General features: G+C 44.6%; 1 protein-coding gene across 1 annotated transcript; it reads right to left on the bottom strand.

The window, feature by feature from the left end:
* Positions 1–5,061: 5,061 nt before the first annotated feature.
* LOC120103997 (3-dehydrosphinganine reductase TSC10A-like) lies at positions 5,062–15,736 on the bottom strand. Its single transcript, XM_039121249.1, has 4 exons — positions 15,101–15,736; positions 14,246–14,393; positions 12,884–13,174; positions 5,062–5,278 (listed from the first exon to the last, which is right to left on the bottom strand). The coding sequence occupies exons 1-4, from the start codon at positions 15,638–15,640 to the stop codon at positions 5,271–5,273; spliced, it is 987 nt and encodes a 328-aa protein (XP_038977177.1). The 5' UTR covers positions 15,641–15,736; the 3' UTR covers positions 5,062–5,270.
* Between the last annotated feature and the right edge of the window lie 1,725 nt (positions 15,737–17,461).

Consider the following 17,461-nt stretch of genomic DNA (forward strand, 5'->3'; position numbering starts at 1 on the left):
TATTTACCAGTAGTCTATAGAACATCGAAAAAGTGGCTTACCCGAGCGGTATTGCGATAAGTACCGTCGACAATCTCTTCCAGCGGCAAGTTCCGGAACTCGGCCCAGTCCGCTGGAAGCATTGTGCGCCGAAATACGGTGCGCGCTACTTCGGCATCGTGGATGGCAGAGCTCCCCTCGAGGATTGGGGAGTCCGGCTCAGCTGACTCCTCCCGGAAAACCCTGGAAGAGCTCAGCTCACCCAAGCTCGAGATTTCGGGGCCGCTCGCGTCGGGGCCCCGGGTCGGCTCAGGCCCCGGGCGCCGCAATCGGATCACGGCCGGCCCCTCCCGCTGGGCGATGGGGGCAGGACAAGAAGAGGCCGCTGGGCCCGCGTCACTGGCGGCCCGCGTCCGCCCCAGGTCAGCTGCGGAGGCCCCCGCCTCTGGGCCTCTCGTCCCGGCCGATGTGGAAGCACCGGCCGACCTCGCCTTCTTCCGAGGCTGGGGAACAGCCCCCCCGGCCTCGGCCTCCTGCCTGTTCAGGCGGGAGAAGAGCGATACGTTGCTGGTCGGCATATGAGGAATATCTGAAGTCAAAAATTCTCCTAAGTGTCAGACCAATGTTAGTAAAAAGAAAGAACAGACAAAAAAAAGGCAATGCAACTACTCTTACCCTCGGGGCACGCCGAACTCAGGCCCACGCTCGCCAGGGCGTCTTCCCGTAGGAGCTCGGTCAGGTCGTACCCCTTTCCGAGGGCCCGTAAGGAGTCCAGGACCCTCAACTCCCTCCCCGAGGGCTCGGAGAGCCTGTTGAGAGCCTTCAACCGAGGGTGCCCCCACCTCGGGTTGAACCCCCACGACACCTCGGACGCAAGGAAGAAAAATTTCCCCTTCCACTCATGAATAGAGGAAGGGGCACCATGAAAGAGTGACATACCGCCCCGAAAGGCGAAGTACAGCCACTCTGCGTCCGCCGGGTTTTTCTTTAATAGAAAACACCGACGGAAGACGCTCACGGAGATCGGGATCCCATGCCCGAGACACAAGGACAGGAACCCGATTATAGTCCTCCACGAGTTCGGAGCAAGCTGTGCTGGGACAAGTTGGTACTCGACCAGCAAGTTGTTCACGAACTCGTGAACAGGGAACCGCAGGCCGGCCCAGAGCGTCTCGCGATGAACTGCGATCCGACCTAGGGGCGGCCGCGTCACCCTATCTTCCGGCCCCGCAGTTTCGAGACGAAACCCGGGCTGGAAGAAGAACCGGGAGCAAATCAACTCCAACTCCTCTCCCGACAGACTCGACCCTACTTCCTCAGAACCAAGACCCATTTTACAGAAGAATGAAATGAGACTGAAAATAGAGGAGGGAAGAGGAAAAGGAACCCTAGCAAGTACAGGGTGGGAACCTACGGGACATCGCCGGAAATCGCTCCGAGCACCGTCGGCAAAATTTGGTCGAAAGGTGGAGCGAGGAAGAAGACGGCAAAAATACAAGGCAACCAAATAGAACTCTTAGGGCAGACTCGTGGGGTTTATATAGACCCCCCTGACGGCCCAGATCGACAGAATCGGTTCCCATCCCCCGACCGGATTGCGCCGCGTGTCGACCTCAGAAGTCGAGACACCACATTCACTCCGGATCGATAAATCGGGTACAAAATCGAAATGCTGTCCCATCGGATCTCGCGGCCTCATCATGGGTCCGCAGAATCGGATCACCTTGAAAGACGAGCGGACGTCACCCCGGCTCCCCTCATTTAATAAGGCTCCAGGACACGTGGAGCACCGATGTAGCCTCCACCTCCCCAGATCAATGATCCGCTAATACGAGATCGGAAACGTCCGACCTCAGATCACGCCGCGTGTTCATTTTGAAGCACGAAACCGCATACTCATTGATGAGGGGGGCCACGAGATCGAGGCGCCGCCTCGTCGGGCCTGGGGACCCTCATCATGGGTTCGCCGCACGAAGCGATCTCGGAGATCCAAAAGGCGCCACCCCCGTTACAGCTGCTTCGGAAAACGTAAGGATACAAGCCCCATCATAAGCTCGCCGAATAAAGCGACCTCGAAGCGCCAAAGGGCGCGGGTTCCGTCATAAAGGCTCCGAGAAGCGTAAGGGTGCGGACGTGATTCCCTCCAACTTTGATAATAATCTCTACTTCCCGCGTCCGAGCCTGCAAGCCGCTCGAACTCGGAAGTCGGGGGGTAGTGTTGGGGGAATATGGTTTTTTTCCCCCAGTGACACAATTACCCCTAAGGAGTCGCACAACCGCCGACCTTGGACAGCCGAAGTCGGCGTCCGACCTCGGAACATCCGACCTCAGAACCTCCGACCCGAAAAACTTCCGACACCCGAGGTCTATTCTTGTCAACCACCTACTACGGCCGTACCCCTCCGAGGTCCGGCCGAGGGCCATGTCCTGCCACTGCCCCGGCATTTATTGCGCATGACCCCTGCAAACCCCCAGTTCACTCAACAATTAATGCGGATCTCCGGCTTACTCCACCATTAATGCGCGTGGCTCCTGTTATCTACGGACCCGCAACTCTCCACGGCAAGTCAGCCCAGCAGAGTCCAATCAACGATAATAAGTCTCTGATCTCGGCCATACCTCCGACATCAATGCAATGATTCGCCCGATCGCGTGCTACCTCGGGTCGTACGACGACCTCACCTCCGACATCAATGCAATGATTCACCTGATCGTGCACCAATCTGAGCAACATGCCGAGCCGTACAGTGACCTCGCCCCATCACATCTCAGGTAAACCAACTCCCCCTATAAAAGGGGGCCCTTGCTCCTCAGAGGGGGGGTTGGAGACTCCGCACTCTACAAACACTGTTCTTCTTCTTCCCACACAATTTGCCCCCTTCTGACTTGAGCGTCGGAGGGCCGGCGCCGGAAGACCCGGCCACCGGCTTTTCTGCAGGCACCCGGACGGAGGACGCCGCCCGCCGACGGATCGCCGCTCCCCTGTGAGGACTTGCCGCTCCCTCTCTTCGACCGAAGATCGCCCCCGGGTCCAATTTCCAGCAACAGAATTTATACGAAGAAGTAATAGAAAACATCATCCGCTATTTGACAGCTTCTTTGTTGGCTGGATGGACCTGAAAGAACTCTCATTCTTCATGCAAGATTTAGACCATGATTTGTATGCGAAGACAGGCCAAGGCCTCTGCACTCCTGCAATGTTTCGTTTGAGACAAAATGCTATAAAATCATGCAAATGCTCGAACTGAAAAGGAAAAGATGCCCTTTCATGTACAATGGGACTTCGTACTCAAGTTCTTTTGTTTAATCTTTCTATGATAGATGGAATTCCTCATAATCTCGTAATCCTTATTTTTGCTGTAAGCATTCTCAAAACCTCAACTTTATATACACTTGCCATGAACAATCTCAGGTTGCAGCTGTGGTTAGCCAATTTTTACAATCTTTTTACTCTGAAAAGCTAGTCTTGAAATGTTTGTTACTTTAGACAACTTCCATAGGATTCCTTTGCTAGCCTATATATCCATTTCAGGTCCAGGCATGTATTGGTGGTATGTGCCCAGTAATAAGTCCACCAATGATTTTGATTTTGATGCAAGTGGTGTCAACTTTACCGACATAAACCTAAGCAACAAGCTACCATACCTTAGATTCCTATGCTAGGTGTCATGGACTCACAACCCAAAAACTTAAGCTGTTGGGAGGAGGATTGACCTTAGGCTGATAAACCTATATGGCACCTTTTTTTATTAATCAATGTGGGACTATGATAAGCTCTCCCACCCAACCTCTTGGCTCCTACTTGAGAGAGAGTGGCCCACCCATGGCTTGAGTCCTACTAGACTCTAGTATCCTTTAGTGAGGGCCCACACACAATTAATAAAGGTTATGATGTACAATAGATCTATTTCGATATCATTTGTCACGAATTCACAACTCAAAAGCTTAAAGTATTGAGAGGAGGACTAGCTTAGGCTAATAAACCCATGTGGCATCTCTTTTATTAGTCAATATGTGACTATGATAATCTCCTCCACCCAATCTTGAGATGACCTCGTCATGGTTGGCTCCTACCAGAGAGAAGGGGGCCCACCCATGGCTTGTGTTCCCCTCGATCCTAGTACCTTCTAGTGAGGAGCCCACATGACTCATAAAGGTTGGTGCACAATGGGCAGACTGACAATTTAAAAGCTTAAGCTATTGGGAGTAGAATCGATCTAGGCTGGTCAATGTAGGACTATGCCAATACCCAAACAGAGAGTTGTAAGAGTTCTTTAGTAGAATATTACTCTCCATTCTTCCAAACTCTCTCATTCTTTCATGTATACTTCTCTGCTCCATCTCTTGAGAGTTCTAGTTTTAGAGGCTAGAGTAATTGGCTGACCTAGAGGTAGTTATGAGCAAGCAAAGCTTCTAAATGCTGCACAGGTGTTTGCAGAAATTCCAAGCGCATGACACAAAAAACCCATGATCTATCTAATAAGTCGCCTCCCTTTCTCTCGTGGTGCAATGACTCATAAAGGTTGGTGCACAATGGGCAGACTGACAATTTAAAAGCTTAAGCTATTGGGAGTAGAATCGATCTAGGCTGGTCAATGTAGGACTATGCCAATACCCAAACAGAGAGTTGTAAGAGTTCTTTAGTAGAATATTACTCTCCATTCTTCCAAACTCTCTCATTCTTTAATGTATACTTCTCTGCTCCATCTCTTGAGAGTTCTAGTTTTAGAGGCTAGAGTAATTGGCTGACCTAGAGGTAGTTATGAGCAAGCAAAGCTTCTAAATGCTGCACAGGTGTTTGCAGAAATTCCAAGCGCATAACACAAAAAACCCATGATCTATCTAATAAGTCGCCTCCCTTTCTCTCGTGGTGCAAAGGGTAATCATGAGGTCGAAATGCTTCTAATAGTTTAACTAACAATAGTATATGTTCAGTTTCTTCTTAGTAATTTCAGTCTATTCTTGTGCTAAATACAAGAATCACACATTAGAATTAATCAAATGAGCTACACCCCAAATCTGGAACATGACATGGCCGTGCTATCATAGAGTATCGCCCATAATAACACAAAGCCTACAATAGAAGATCTGTACAGACTTTATAATCATAAGGTACATAATAATAGAGATCCAAAAATTTCTCCATTTATTAAGAAAGTGCAACACACTGTTTCTAGATTCAAAGTTTAAAAATTCAAAAATGACATAACCCATAAGTCACCTAAACCATTAACCAGAGCTGTTCTTGACCATACTTCCAAGCTTATTATCCTTCCCAGCTCCGAGCAGTCCTATTTGTCTGAAAAGAAAAAAAAAAAAGAAAGGGTGAGCATCGCAGCTCAATATGTAACTTTGCATTACCTTACCGGATTAAGCATAAATTTTATATAATTTTAATGCAAAGAATATCTTTTATTGCAAACTAAAGTATTTTATATAAATGATAATATAACAAACCATGACATAAAAATCCAATTATGTATGCATCAATCATGCAAATTCATAAATATTGTTCCACGTATATAACATAAACTAAGTCAAAATTCATTTAGCCATTTATTAATATAAAACAACACTCTGTCTAAATGCTAAGGTCACCTTATACTTGTGACATAACCATAATTAACTATATATCACAGTCTGCCAACTATCATACATGTTGGAGCCGTATGCTAATGATTATACCCGCCAGCAAGGTTGTATGCCAACGATTATGCCAACTAGAGAGGTCGTATGCCAGCAATTATACCTGCTAACAGGCCGTATGTGGCTATCTGAGAGCCTTTAAAACATTTCACAATTTCATTATATATATATATATATATATATAGATTGAAAAGTGCTAAATGATATCATAAAAGATCATGACTCATACATAGGCCATATGTATCATTTTTATAGTAAAATATAAATTTTATAATTTAGAGGTCATAATTTATAAATAAATCATTAAAAATAAAATATTCATGAAACCATGCTATTTGACATAAAACATGAATTATTCATAATTCATATGCTTGACCCTAAAAATTCAAAAAAATAAAGGGTCAATCATCAAACATAATTTACAATTTTATAATTCATATGATTTGAATTTGATCAATAATTCAAAACTTCGTAAGGAGCATCAAGGTCACTTACCTCTATTCACTCTAAACCACAAAGTTCAGTTGGGCTAATCAACTACATTTATTCAAAGCCATTTAAGAATAATTAATTCATATTTAACTATTTTATAATCTAAACATGCAATAAGAAATACTAGGAGAAGGAAACGGACTAGATTGGGCTTCACACCTAGACCGAAGGTGGAAAAAGGAAGGACTGGCCAGGTGTAACAACGATGTCGATCTTGGACCCTCTTTAGGGGTCCACCTAGGGGTTACATAAAGAAGAAAACAGAGAATGAGAACTATTATTTTTTTTTATTTTATTACATTTTTTTTCTTTTTCTTTCTTTTTGCAAAATAAGGAGGAAGCATGAGCTTGTGCCCCCTTATCAGAGGAAGAGGAGGCCTTAGGGGGTCTGGCAGAGACTTTGACTGGAGGACCAACGATAGAAGGGGGGGGGGGGGTTGACTCGACCATGTCAATCAAGTCGGAGCCGAGTCAAAAATAGGGTGTCACATTCTCCCTTCTTTTAAAAAAATTCATCCTCAAAATTTACATATCTAGGCTTTCAAACATTTGGGATATGAAGTCTTCATCTAATACTCTACCATACTTTAATTGCCCAACAATGATCTAAATTCACCATTTTAGGACTCAAAATTCTAGATCAATTTAAATTAACCCCAGTTTCCTTATCTGAATAATGCCATTCTTAAATACAACATCAATAAGAACAAACTTCTTAAGAGAAGTGGCAACATAGTGGCTCATTTTTTCAGATATACAGTTCAAAGATGCAACAAACTTGGAAGACACAAAGGAATTAGAAGAGCCAGAATCAAATAACACGAGCAGAGATTGAGTTTACTGGAATTGTACTTGTTACCACTTTGTTGCTTGCACTAGCATCCTACTGAGTTAAAGCGAATACCCGTGCATTATCTTCTTATCTCCGATTAGCTGGTTTGGCGGACTTCGAGTAATCCTTCTTGTTAGGACAATTTCACATCATTTGCCCCACCTTGTTGCTGTGAGATACTGGGCTGAAGTCGGCTGGGGAACAATTTCACATCATTTGCCCCACCTTGTTGCTGTGAGATACTGGGCTGAAGTCGGCAGCCCCAGCCGACTTCAGCCCAACGCCCCTTTTGGAAGGGGCAGAGCAGGGGATCGCAAACGCGATCCCCCTCCGCCTTCTCTGGGTGCGACGGGAGCGGAGGCGCCGCGGACAATCCGCGGCAACCCCGCGGCCGTTTTGTGGCCGCTCCGCGTCTGCACGAGCGGCCGCTGATCACGGCCGCCGCGAGAATCATGGCGGTCCACCGTTCGAATTGGGGGCCTATTAAAAACCCCCCATTCTTCTTCCTCTGTGATTGCTCCACCACCGACCCTCTCCTCCCTCTTCTCCCTTCTTCTCCGATGACCGCATGCGCCACTCCAATCAAGTTCAGCCACCCCGGGAGCCTAGCTCATTTGATTCTCTTAGTCCCCTATTTTTCGATCTAGTTTGGCCGTTGGAAACCCCACCGCCGTCGCCGCGGCTAGCTGCCGGTCGAGCCACCTGCAGCCGAGATCCGCCGCCTCCGTCGACCGCCGGTAAGCCCTCTTCCCTTTTTGCTCTTCGATCTAGCCGGAACATGCTTGATTTTCTTTCCTTTGCTTTGGCCCCAAACCGAGATCACTCGGTTTTCCCTCGACGCTTGTCGCTGCAGAAGCCGCCGGCCGCTTGCCGTCGGCCGGGCAACAGCCCCCGACCGCCTTGGCTGACCCCCCCCCCAACCGGCCCCTTCTTCTTCCTCTTCCGTTCTCCCATCTCCCCTGTTCATGGGGAGCTCGGTGAAGAAGAAGGCCACTGTGGGCCGTGAGCAGAATGATGGGCCGATGGGCCCTGTTCCATTGCAGGCCCAACTTGGGCCCAGTTCAGTCCGGTTGGGCCCAGTTGGGTAGTACCCTTGTGGGCCCAACTTGGGCCTAGTTTAGATCCGAACCCGGAATTTGAAATCTGGAACACGAAACCCGAAATTCGAACCCGAAACCCAAAGAAATTAATTAAATTTAAACAAGTGAACCTGATCCGCCTCCCTGAAGTAGGAGTTAAGCGAGAAGAGATAAGTAACTTAATGCTTCAAAGTGCATTTTTCTAAATTATTTAGTAAAATAATTATTAGTGGATTAAATTTTGAAATATATTTTGTATTTGGTAAAATAGGTCTGGCATGTTAAATTTTATTTGAAAATTATGCTCTGAAATTCATAAATTATGATTGGGCAATTTATGAAATGTGTTTATATATATATATATGCATTCTCAGCATGGCTATGATCTGTTCTGTTATGTTCTGGCCCCGCCAATGGGGATTATGCGTTGGACCTATCGACTTGTAATCTGTGAGGAACAGGTTTCGACACCGCGCCATCGGTGATTAGAATAGTGGTTTCTGGACACCGACTGCCATCGGTGGGTAAATATAGTGGATTTGATACTTTTGTGCAACACCGGCTGCCATCGGTGGATAAAAATAGTGGATTTGGCACTTTGTGCAACCCATGCCACTGGGGTACGTGGCCGTAGCCTATTATGTTGAGATTATGATATCAGAGTTTTGTAAAAATGATAATAAGTTTTGAAAAGAGAAAAATGATATTATTTGTGATTTCCAGTCATTATTTTGTATTTTGATCTGATATGCTTTGACCCCACTCTGGAGTATTTTGTTGCTTACTGGGCTAGTGTAGCTCATTATTCTGTTTTCTCCACTTTTCAGATCCAGAGGCTTGATCTCACGGGATTAAGGAGTGCGCTAGATTTTCCGACGATTTCTTCAGTTATTGATCCTTTAGTTAGATTGATTAGAGTATTTGACTTACGTCAGCATATGTTATTTGAAATTTTGTAAGACTGCTTTTGAATAACTTAAATATTTATGTCAGTTTTAAACATCTGTGATTGTTTTGATATGATCTGCTGCCTTGCACGTCTGTGCGGCCCGCCGTGCGGCGTCTGCCGCGCCTCGGGCTCGGGGCGTGACAGTTGCACTGATGGCATGCTCCAAGCCTCTTAAGACAAGGCCTATTATGATTCTTGCCGCAATACTCACAAGTCTCAACTCTCTCTTTTTTTTTAGAGTTGTTCTCTAATTTTTCCAATTGGTCAATCCAAGCTCTCGTGGATCTAAGCCTCTTCCTGTCACCCCATTCTTATTCAGCTCTCTTCATATCCAATTCAACCTTCAAAGCCTTTTTCAGCACATCTTTATAGTTGTTGAAAAGGTGGAAGGACAAGCGAAATCAGATTACATATCTAAGACCCTGCTTAAAACTATTCACTTTGTTTTTTTCAGACTTAACAACATGAAGGCAGGAACATCTTAGCTCATTAAACTTATTGCCATATTCTAGCACTGACATATCATCTACCTGTCGTAAAGCTAGAAACTCATTCTCCTTTTTCTAATTTCACAGACTTTGGAAAAGATTGATCATCAAATATTCCCTTTAATTCCTCCCAAGAAAGCTGATTTCCAGCATCCTCGTAAGCAACCTTGGTTGCAGACTACCAAAATATGGAATTTCCTTTTAGCATTGGCATGGCCAATCTCACTTTCACATCCTCAAGAAACTGCAATGCATCAAAAATTGTCTTCATCTTTGAATCTACGTCTCAGCTACCAAAGGATCAGCTTCATCCTCAAATTGTGGCAGGTTGAGCAGAATTTCTAAATCTTTCGTAGTAGGATTTTGAAGGATGGGCAGATCAAGGAGCTGTCTGAAATTGCTGCTATTGCTGGAGCATATGAACCACCACATGGCATACTTTAGCAATGTCTGCTGGGTGGCTAAAGCGATTGGAGCTTGCTTAACTAGTTAGTTAGCATCTCCCCTCATGGCTACTCTTGCTCCTCGTCCCCTAGCAGCAATATTGGCCAAAACTTCCTTCTCTATGTTTCTTATTATCACCTATCATAAATATCAACATCTACCAGTTTCCATAATTGAGCAACTGTAGGGGTTAAGAAAATTTATCTACACTTATTCAGCTAAATGAGAACCATCTGCCCATTACTAAGCTATGAGCTTTACTCATGATCAAACCTATGCTTTGATACCACTTAATATCACGCCCTAAATCCGAAACATAACATGATCGTGCTACCATGAGATATCACCCATAATAACACGACAATAGAAGATTTGTACAAAATTCATAATCATAAAGTACAAAATAACGGAAAATTTTCTCTATTTATCAATAATGTACGAGTATAAAGCTTCTAAATTCAAAGTTTATATATTTAAAAGACTAACAACCCATAATTCATCTAAATCATTAACTAGAGTTGTTATTGGCCAACCAACTATGCTCCCAAGCAACGTCTGCTATGCCGGTATCGGGTCCCGGACCGATTGCTCGATGGCATGAGTTGGTACAACCCCACACCATGCTATGCCGGCTCTATATCGACATAGTAGAAGAGGCGGAGGAGAAGAACAACGAGAGAGAAAAAGGGAGAGAAGAGAGAGGCCGACGAAGAGCCAGCAGAGGGTCGAAGAGCTATCGCGCGGAGGAGGCGGAGGCCGGAGAGCCATTGCGCGAGGAGCCGCCGTTTGTGCCCTTACCGGCCTCTCTCTCTCTCTCTCTCTCTCTCTCTCTCTCTCTCTCTCTCTTTTCCTCTTTTTCCTTCTCCTTCTCCCCCTCTGTCGTCGGTCTCGATTTCATTGCCGAGACTGTCCTGGTCCGCTGCTGGTATGGCTCGGGATGCCCTGAACCGGGCAGTTCGGGATGGTTCCGCCGACCATGCCCTCAAGCTTATTATCTCAACCTCCAAATCTGAAATATCTCTCCCACTCCTAGCAGCTTTATTTGTTTAAAAGAAAAAAACAAAGAGAAGAGAAGAGGGAGCTGCAAAGGCTATGTTGATCACAAGAAATCAAAAAATTTTAAAAAATGAATATATCTATATCCATTATTAAAAGTTAATATTATTTCAATCACTCAGTGGTAGAATATTTTTGAACACTGAAGGATGAATTACTAAAAAAATAATTAATTACTTCTGAAATCTGCAAGTAAAAATCACATCCATTATTAAAAGGTAGAAAGCATTCAATTCCATCACAGGGAATGTGAGTGCCATCATATTTAAGAGTTAGCATTTTGCCAAAGTCATGTGATGAGGCTTTCGAGAATTTCATTTACAAATATCTTAGGATTCAATTGAGTATGGATACTCTGCATCCAGGTGGTATTACCACGTCGGTCATGCAGTTGGTCCAGATGCTGCATTAGCACATTATAGGTCCCTGCACAGGCCCTGGCTGATGCAGCCATGGCCCCCCAACACGCTGATCAAGAATGTGTGGAACAGCGGTGGTAACAAACCCTCATGCACAAAGAATTCAGACTCAATTCAATCATGTGAAAAGTTCATCATACTATCTAAATCTTCATAATTTACTTTACATTTCTTATATATATGCACTGATTACATTACTTTTCTTTTCTTTTCTTTTTTCCTTGCAGTTGACTTCCATATATGATTGACCTCTTAACTCCTATATCCATGCAACACTCTCATTGACTAATTTCATCTGCAGCAAACCTAAGTGATGGCAGATGAAAGCCATTATTATCATCTGCTTAGGTAATGAATCATCTTCCATCAATGGCATCACATATTATAAGAAAAAGGGCCACACCAGAATTACAGCAGCTCCAGATCATCAATGTGCCTACTATTTTTAAGTTGCCCTCCTCTCTAATACATTTCATAAAATCAAATGTCACTGAGTCATAAGTTCCATGGTAGAAAGATCCTGAGTCATAATATTATGAATTCACCTGATCAAAACTTTTACAAACTTTATGTCTAGGATGATTATGCATGACCAACAGATGAAAAAAAAAGAAGATCATGCTGATAAATGTAAGGAAGGATACCACAATAAAAGGAATGGGATCCTAACTAGTTCAGATAACATAAACATGTCATCAGGCATCTGACACAATATGTTGAAGTAGGCCATATCCACAAGTATCACTACGACCATGAATAACAATTACATGTAAGAACAAGCAAATTTTCAAAATCACCCAATAAGTCTTTGAAGAAAATAAACAATGAGACATTAACAATGGAAACTTCATAAAGTGTGAGTCCTCAAGTCACTGACGAATCAATGACCATCTCCTTGTTGTCAAATCTAAAAGGATTTTATCATTTTTATATCTGCTATGTCCATGCAATAAGTAACATATGGAAAAGCCAATTTCTAGTATACAAGCATGCAACTTAGCAACATGGCTATACGCATTGGAGAAGCTCTAAGTGAAAAAGGACAAGATCATGCATTATGCACAGTCTGACTCCTAGTGCAATGCACGAAAACAAGCATCCCATTTGCATATAAATATATAAAGTTAAAGAAAACAAACATAATATTCAGCCAAAATTTCCTTCAACCTAAAGATTCATACCAATTATATTTATATGCTGTCATTAATCTAAGTTAATCTTTTCACAACAGTTTGAGTTTTGAAGTCAAATGCATCCAAGTCAATGGACCATAGAATTGTATAATGCACTTTCAGAAGAGAGTATGTTCATAATGAGAATATATCATGCAAATTACACCATAAGGAATCGAATAAGGTGTTCCACTGGTCATGAGGAAAGAATTTATGCTTATATGTACGGCCTGATAGGACTTGCTTTATCATTATATGCCTTATTAATACTGAAACAAAAGGAACATGCTTGCTTCAAAATTTTCTTTATGTAAATTATATACTTACTGCTTTTTTTGGCATGCCACTTCTCTATAGTGTTGAACCAATTCCATTGAAAGCATAGACCCAAAAGGCGCATGAAGCCAGCACTGAACACCTCGACAAATGCTATCAGATATGATCTCTGAGGAGATAAACCAGCAGTAGCGATAGACAACATGGTTCCCTCAAAGTTACAAGGGATGATAAATGTTCCAGATTTGATGCCCTTTAGAGCTTTTTCAGCAACATCGTCAGCCTTCATTCCACCTGAAGACCCAGCTATTATACGGGTGAGCTCTGGTCTTCTCTTGTGCTCTGCATCAATAAGCACCTGTTACCATGATGCCTCATGAACCCACCAATACATAAACCAACAATAAAAGAAAGACCATGCAGAGTTTACTTGAGCTGATGTCCTTAGATGCTTTGACTCAAACACAAACAAAAATTTTGCAAACACAACTAAAAGGCTGTATTTCATGATTATAAACCTCAGCTACTCCTGATCTGCTTTGTGAATTCTTCCTCTTCTTCATGCTAGCCTATGGTTGTTTATACTCTTCCACACAACTTCTATCCAGGTCTTGCAGTCATTTACTCTTTCATCCATGCCTCAGGTAACTTGTAAAAATTTCCTCTGTGTTTCTCTTTCTTCCTTTTTCCTGACTGGGTGTAGTCTAATTCATAACTCTTCTGGGCTTTGGGATTCTAAAGAACTGCAAAGTGATCTCCATAGTGGTAGATAGCTCCAAGCTTATAAATCTAAATCATATTTTCCATATCTAAAAATGAAGTACAAATTAATGACGGTTAATTAGGAAAGACATAGAAGAACAACTAAGCCAATTCCTGATCTATACATTGTACTGTGATGCATTTATTCAATATCAACCTAACATTAACTGTACAGGGAGAAATGGAAATGTTAGCAACCATGTTTGCATAAGCTGACATTTCGTTTTCAAAAAAAGAGTAACAATAAGAAGGGGAGAGGACATGATCACTCAAAAGTTTTTATAAAGAATCAATCTAATAGTGATTAAATATCTGATCCCCTCCCCCACCCAAACTTCTTCTACTTCTTCAATTCATTTCAATGAATTAGTTTCAGCATAGCCTAAGCAGCATTGTTCTCATCACCAGCCAGAAAATAAATATAAACAATAATCATGTTTTAAATGCTATCACTTACTTATAAATTCCTATATGTCCCCTAAGATTTTTTTTTTTTTGCAAAATACATCAAAGAACATAATCATATTAAATATGCACAAGATATAAGTATTTAAATATGAACAGTTTCATTTTTAAAAGAGCTATCTCATATGAAAAGAAATCACCCCAAAAATATGATTAGTACAGGCTCTATAAGGAACTTTTCCTCACCTTCAGCAAATCCTGGTGTCTCTGTGTCGGGAGGAAATATGAGGGACACGTGAATATTATCTGCAATAACCTCATGCTGCAAAGCCTCTGCCAATCCACGAAGTCCAAATTTGCTTGCAGAGTAAGCTGTGTAACCATAAACACCCACCTGTGAAATTAAAACACCATTCTTCCAAATCAGTCTTCTTTTATATATACCTAAGGGCACAAATGGTATCCAACTAGAGAAAAAAACCCAAAATCCGTTTCTATTTCTATCAGGAATGGCATGCAGGGCAGTAGCACTCATTTGAGAATTTCTGAAGCAGTATAGCATAACTCCTATTTCCTTTCATAAGATTAGCATGAATATCCCACATAAGCCTCAAATCTTCAACAGAACGTTTTTTAAGAAAAAATGAAATTTTATTCCTCAACACCACATGGAAGCAAAACTCAAAATTCCAGATTCTTGGGGCACAGAGTTAAAGAAGAAGATTTCTTTCTTCCTCTTTTGGCTTGTGTATAAAATTGGAATCGTATTTTATTCGGACTCCAATAATTTGGTAGTGTGTGTGACATTATCATTGTAACATAAAACTCGAAATTTGCATACCATAAGATTCCCATATAATTTGCAAATTTTCAAGAAATCAACTTAATAAATGAAAAATATTCATACTTTCCATCAACCCAGAACAGCTAAGGGGAGGGAGGGATGGAGGGGGCGCCGCCCGGGGGGGGGGGGGGGGGGGGGGGGGGGGGGGGGGGGGGGGGGGGGGGGGGGGGGGGGGGGGGGGGGGGGGGGGGGTGGCGCGCGGGCGGGAGGGGGGAGGGAGAGAGAGAGAGAGAGAGAGAGAGATTGTAGATTTGGACCTGGCCGGCTTGGGAGGACATGAGGGCGATGGAGACGGGGAGGCCAGTCTCCCTGGCTCTGGTCTTCATGCCGGGAAGGGCGGCTTTGATGAGGTGGAAAGAGCCCATGAGGTTGACCTCCACCATGAAGCGAACCTCCTCTAGCTCCTGGACCTCCAGCTCCTGAGGCACGAACACGCCCTGGTTGCAGACAAGAACTTCGACGGGGCCGGCCTCCTCGAGGGCCCGAGCTACGGCGGCGGGGTCCCGGACGTCGGCGGCGAGGACGGCAGCGTCGACGCCGGTGGCGAGTCGGATGGCGTCGCGGGCCTCCTGGAGGCGGGTGGGGTTGCGGGCGAGGATGGAGATGCGGGCGCCCTCGGCGGCGGCGCGGCGGGCGAGGGCGAGGCCGATGCCGCTAGACCCGCCGGTGATGAGGACGTGGCGGCCCTTGATGGGGATCCGGACGCGTCGTGGGCGGACGATAGCTGCCAGGAGAAGGAGGAGGAGGAGGGCGGCGAAGGGGACGACGAGGAGGAAGAGTAAGAAGAGGGAAGCCATGGATGGGTTGATCCAAGAAAATGAAGGAAGAGAATTCCAAACAAACAAACAAATAATGGCGTTTTAGCTGTTGAGACTCTCGTGCACTCCGCTGGCACTTAAATTGCTGGTCCCTATGCTTCCCTTCGCACCGAAGTTTCGACGCTGAAATTAACCACTCTAGTTACTGCTCGCTTTCCCACCTCTCCTCACACTAAAATTTCAACACTGCCCTTCCTTCTGCAAGTGGACCCTCCTCCTCCTCCTCACTTTGGAAACCCTACCTCGTCTCTCCCACCCCGCCATCCCCCAAAACCACCGTAGCTGGCTCTTCCGAAGTCCGTCGACGATGATAACAAGCGTTTTGGATATGGCCCTCGATGAACTCATCAAGAAAAACAGTAAGTCGGCTGCCGGCGGCGGCAGCTGCCAGAGGCCGGGGAAGAGAGTCGGACGTCCGACCGGCCCAGGAACCACCCCGCACCAAGCTCTATATCTTCAACTTGGATGATGGTGTCTCCAACGAGGACATCAAAGAACTCTTTTCCTAGATTGGTGATCCCAAACGTTCCTCGATCCATTATAATAGGATTATAGGAGCAGAACATGAAAGGAAATGGCTGGAGGTTTTTTTTTTCAAGGCGGATGCATGGATGCATGCTCTAGCTGCTGTAAAGGGATACAGCAACGTTCAACTTGATGGGAAGCCAAGGAAACTCAACGGCGTCCCCAAAAGCAGACCTGGGAGGGGTGGCTCCGCAGGATGGTCGCGCGGTGGTGGCGCCTGTAGACGGGCAAGAGGCCGTGTTGGTCGGATTACTGCTGCAGACTTGGAGAAGTACCGCTCAGAAGCAATGCGGCAATGCAAATCAAATGGCAGCTTTGCTTCTTGGTGCTTTCTGTATTTCCTCCACTTGGTTAGTTCTGCTCTTTACTACTATGGTTGTGTGACTTTAGGGACTTGATGGAGGGTATTCTTGCTGGTGCGCGGGACTTGGGCTTAAACTGTTGCTGACTACTTCGTGATACATCTGCTAAATGGACTAGTGATTGCCCCTTATGCAGTCACGGAGTTTAGTCAAAGAAAAAAAAAAAAAAATTATTTTTTGGTTCAACTATTGCTCATACTACTCTAGCATAGGTGCAACCAGTAGAATCAAGAAAAAGATGATGACTCAACACTAGGAGAACGACCCTATGGTCTGTCCAAAGAATCTCTTCTAAATGCTGGGCAGCATAGGCGGCGACCCAATCGGCGGCCCCGTTTGCCTTTCAATACACGTGTAGAGCTCGAAAAGCACTGTAGTCCTCCACCATCCGTTGGAGATTATGAAGCAAGGAGTTGCCATTCCCCCTCCTTTCCTCCTTCTAAATTCAATCAATCACCATCGCGGAATTCTCCTCGAGAAGGATGCACTCCGCTCTCAACACCCCCCTCGCGTAGGAGATGCTTTTCCAGGCCGCTCTGAGCTCCACCCCGGCTGCTGACAGGCCAACAGTGCTTCGCCCTCCGGCAGCTATCAATCTAGAGTCATGGCTCCTGATTAAAAAAAAAAAAAAATCCCTTTCGAGGAGAGCTTTGTCCAGATCCAAAGCATCTTGGATAAAAATAGGCTGTTGATCAATAAAATCAACCAGAACTATGAATTGGAGATCGCAACAACCTTAGTTGGAATGTCGGTCTAATCTAAAAAGTGGTCCCTGCCAACTGATTCACCCAAAAACAGACCTAAGAACACTAGTTACCCTATTGGCTCAGTTGGTTGGAATTGTGTGCTAATAATGTGAAAGTTGTGGTTTCTAGACTGCATGGACAACTACAAGAAACTAATAGCATTATGT

This window comes from Phoenix dactylifera, unplaced genomic scaffold (assembly GCF_009389715.1).
Source record: "Phoenix dactylifera cultivar Barhee BC4 unplaced genomic scaffold, palm_55x_up_171113_PBpolish2nd_filt_p 001026F, whole genome shotgun sequence".
NCBI classification, from domain to species: Eukaryota; Viridiplantae; Streptophyta; class Magnoliopsida; order Arecales; family Arecaceae; genus Phoenix; species Phoenix dactylifera.

Excerpts from the sequence above, each read along its gene's own strand:
- LOC120103997 (XM_039121249.1), bottom strand. The coding sequence starts at position 15,640 with ATGGCTTCCCTCTTCTTACTCTTCCTCCTCGTCGTCCCCTTCGCCGCC. Across the intron at positions 14,394-15,100 it reads TGTCCTCCCAAGCCGGCCAG|GTGGGTGTTTATGGTTACAC; the intron begins GTCCAAATCTAC and ends TTAATTTCACAG. Across the intron at positions 13,175-14,245 it reads GACACCAGGATTTGCTGAAG|AGCACAAGAGAAGACCAGAG; the intron begins GTGAGGAAAAGT and ends TTATTGATGCAG.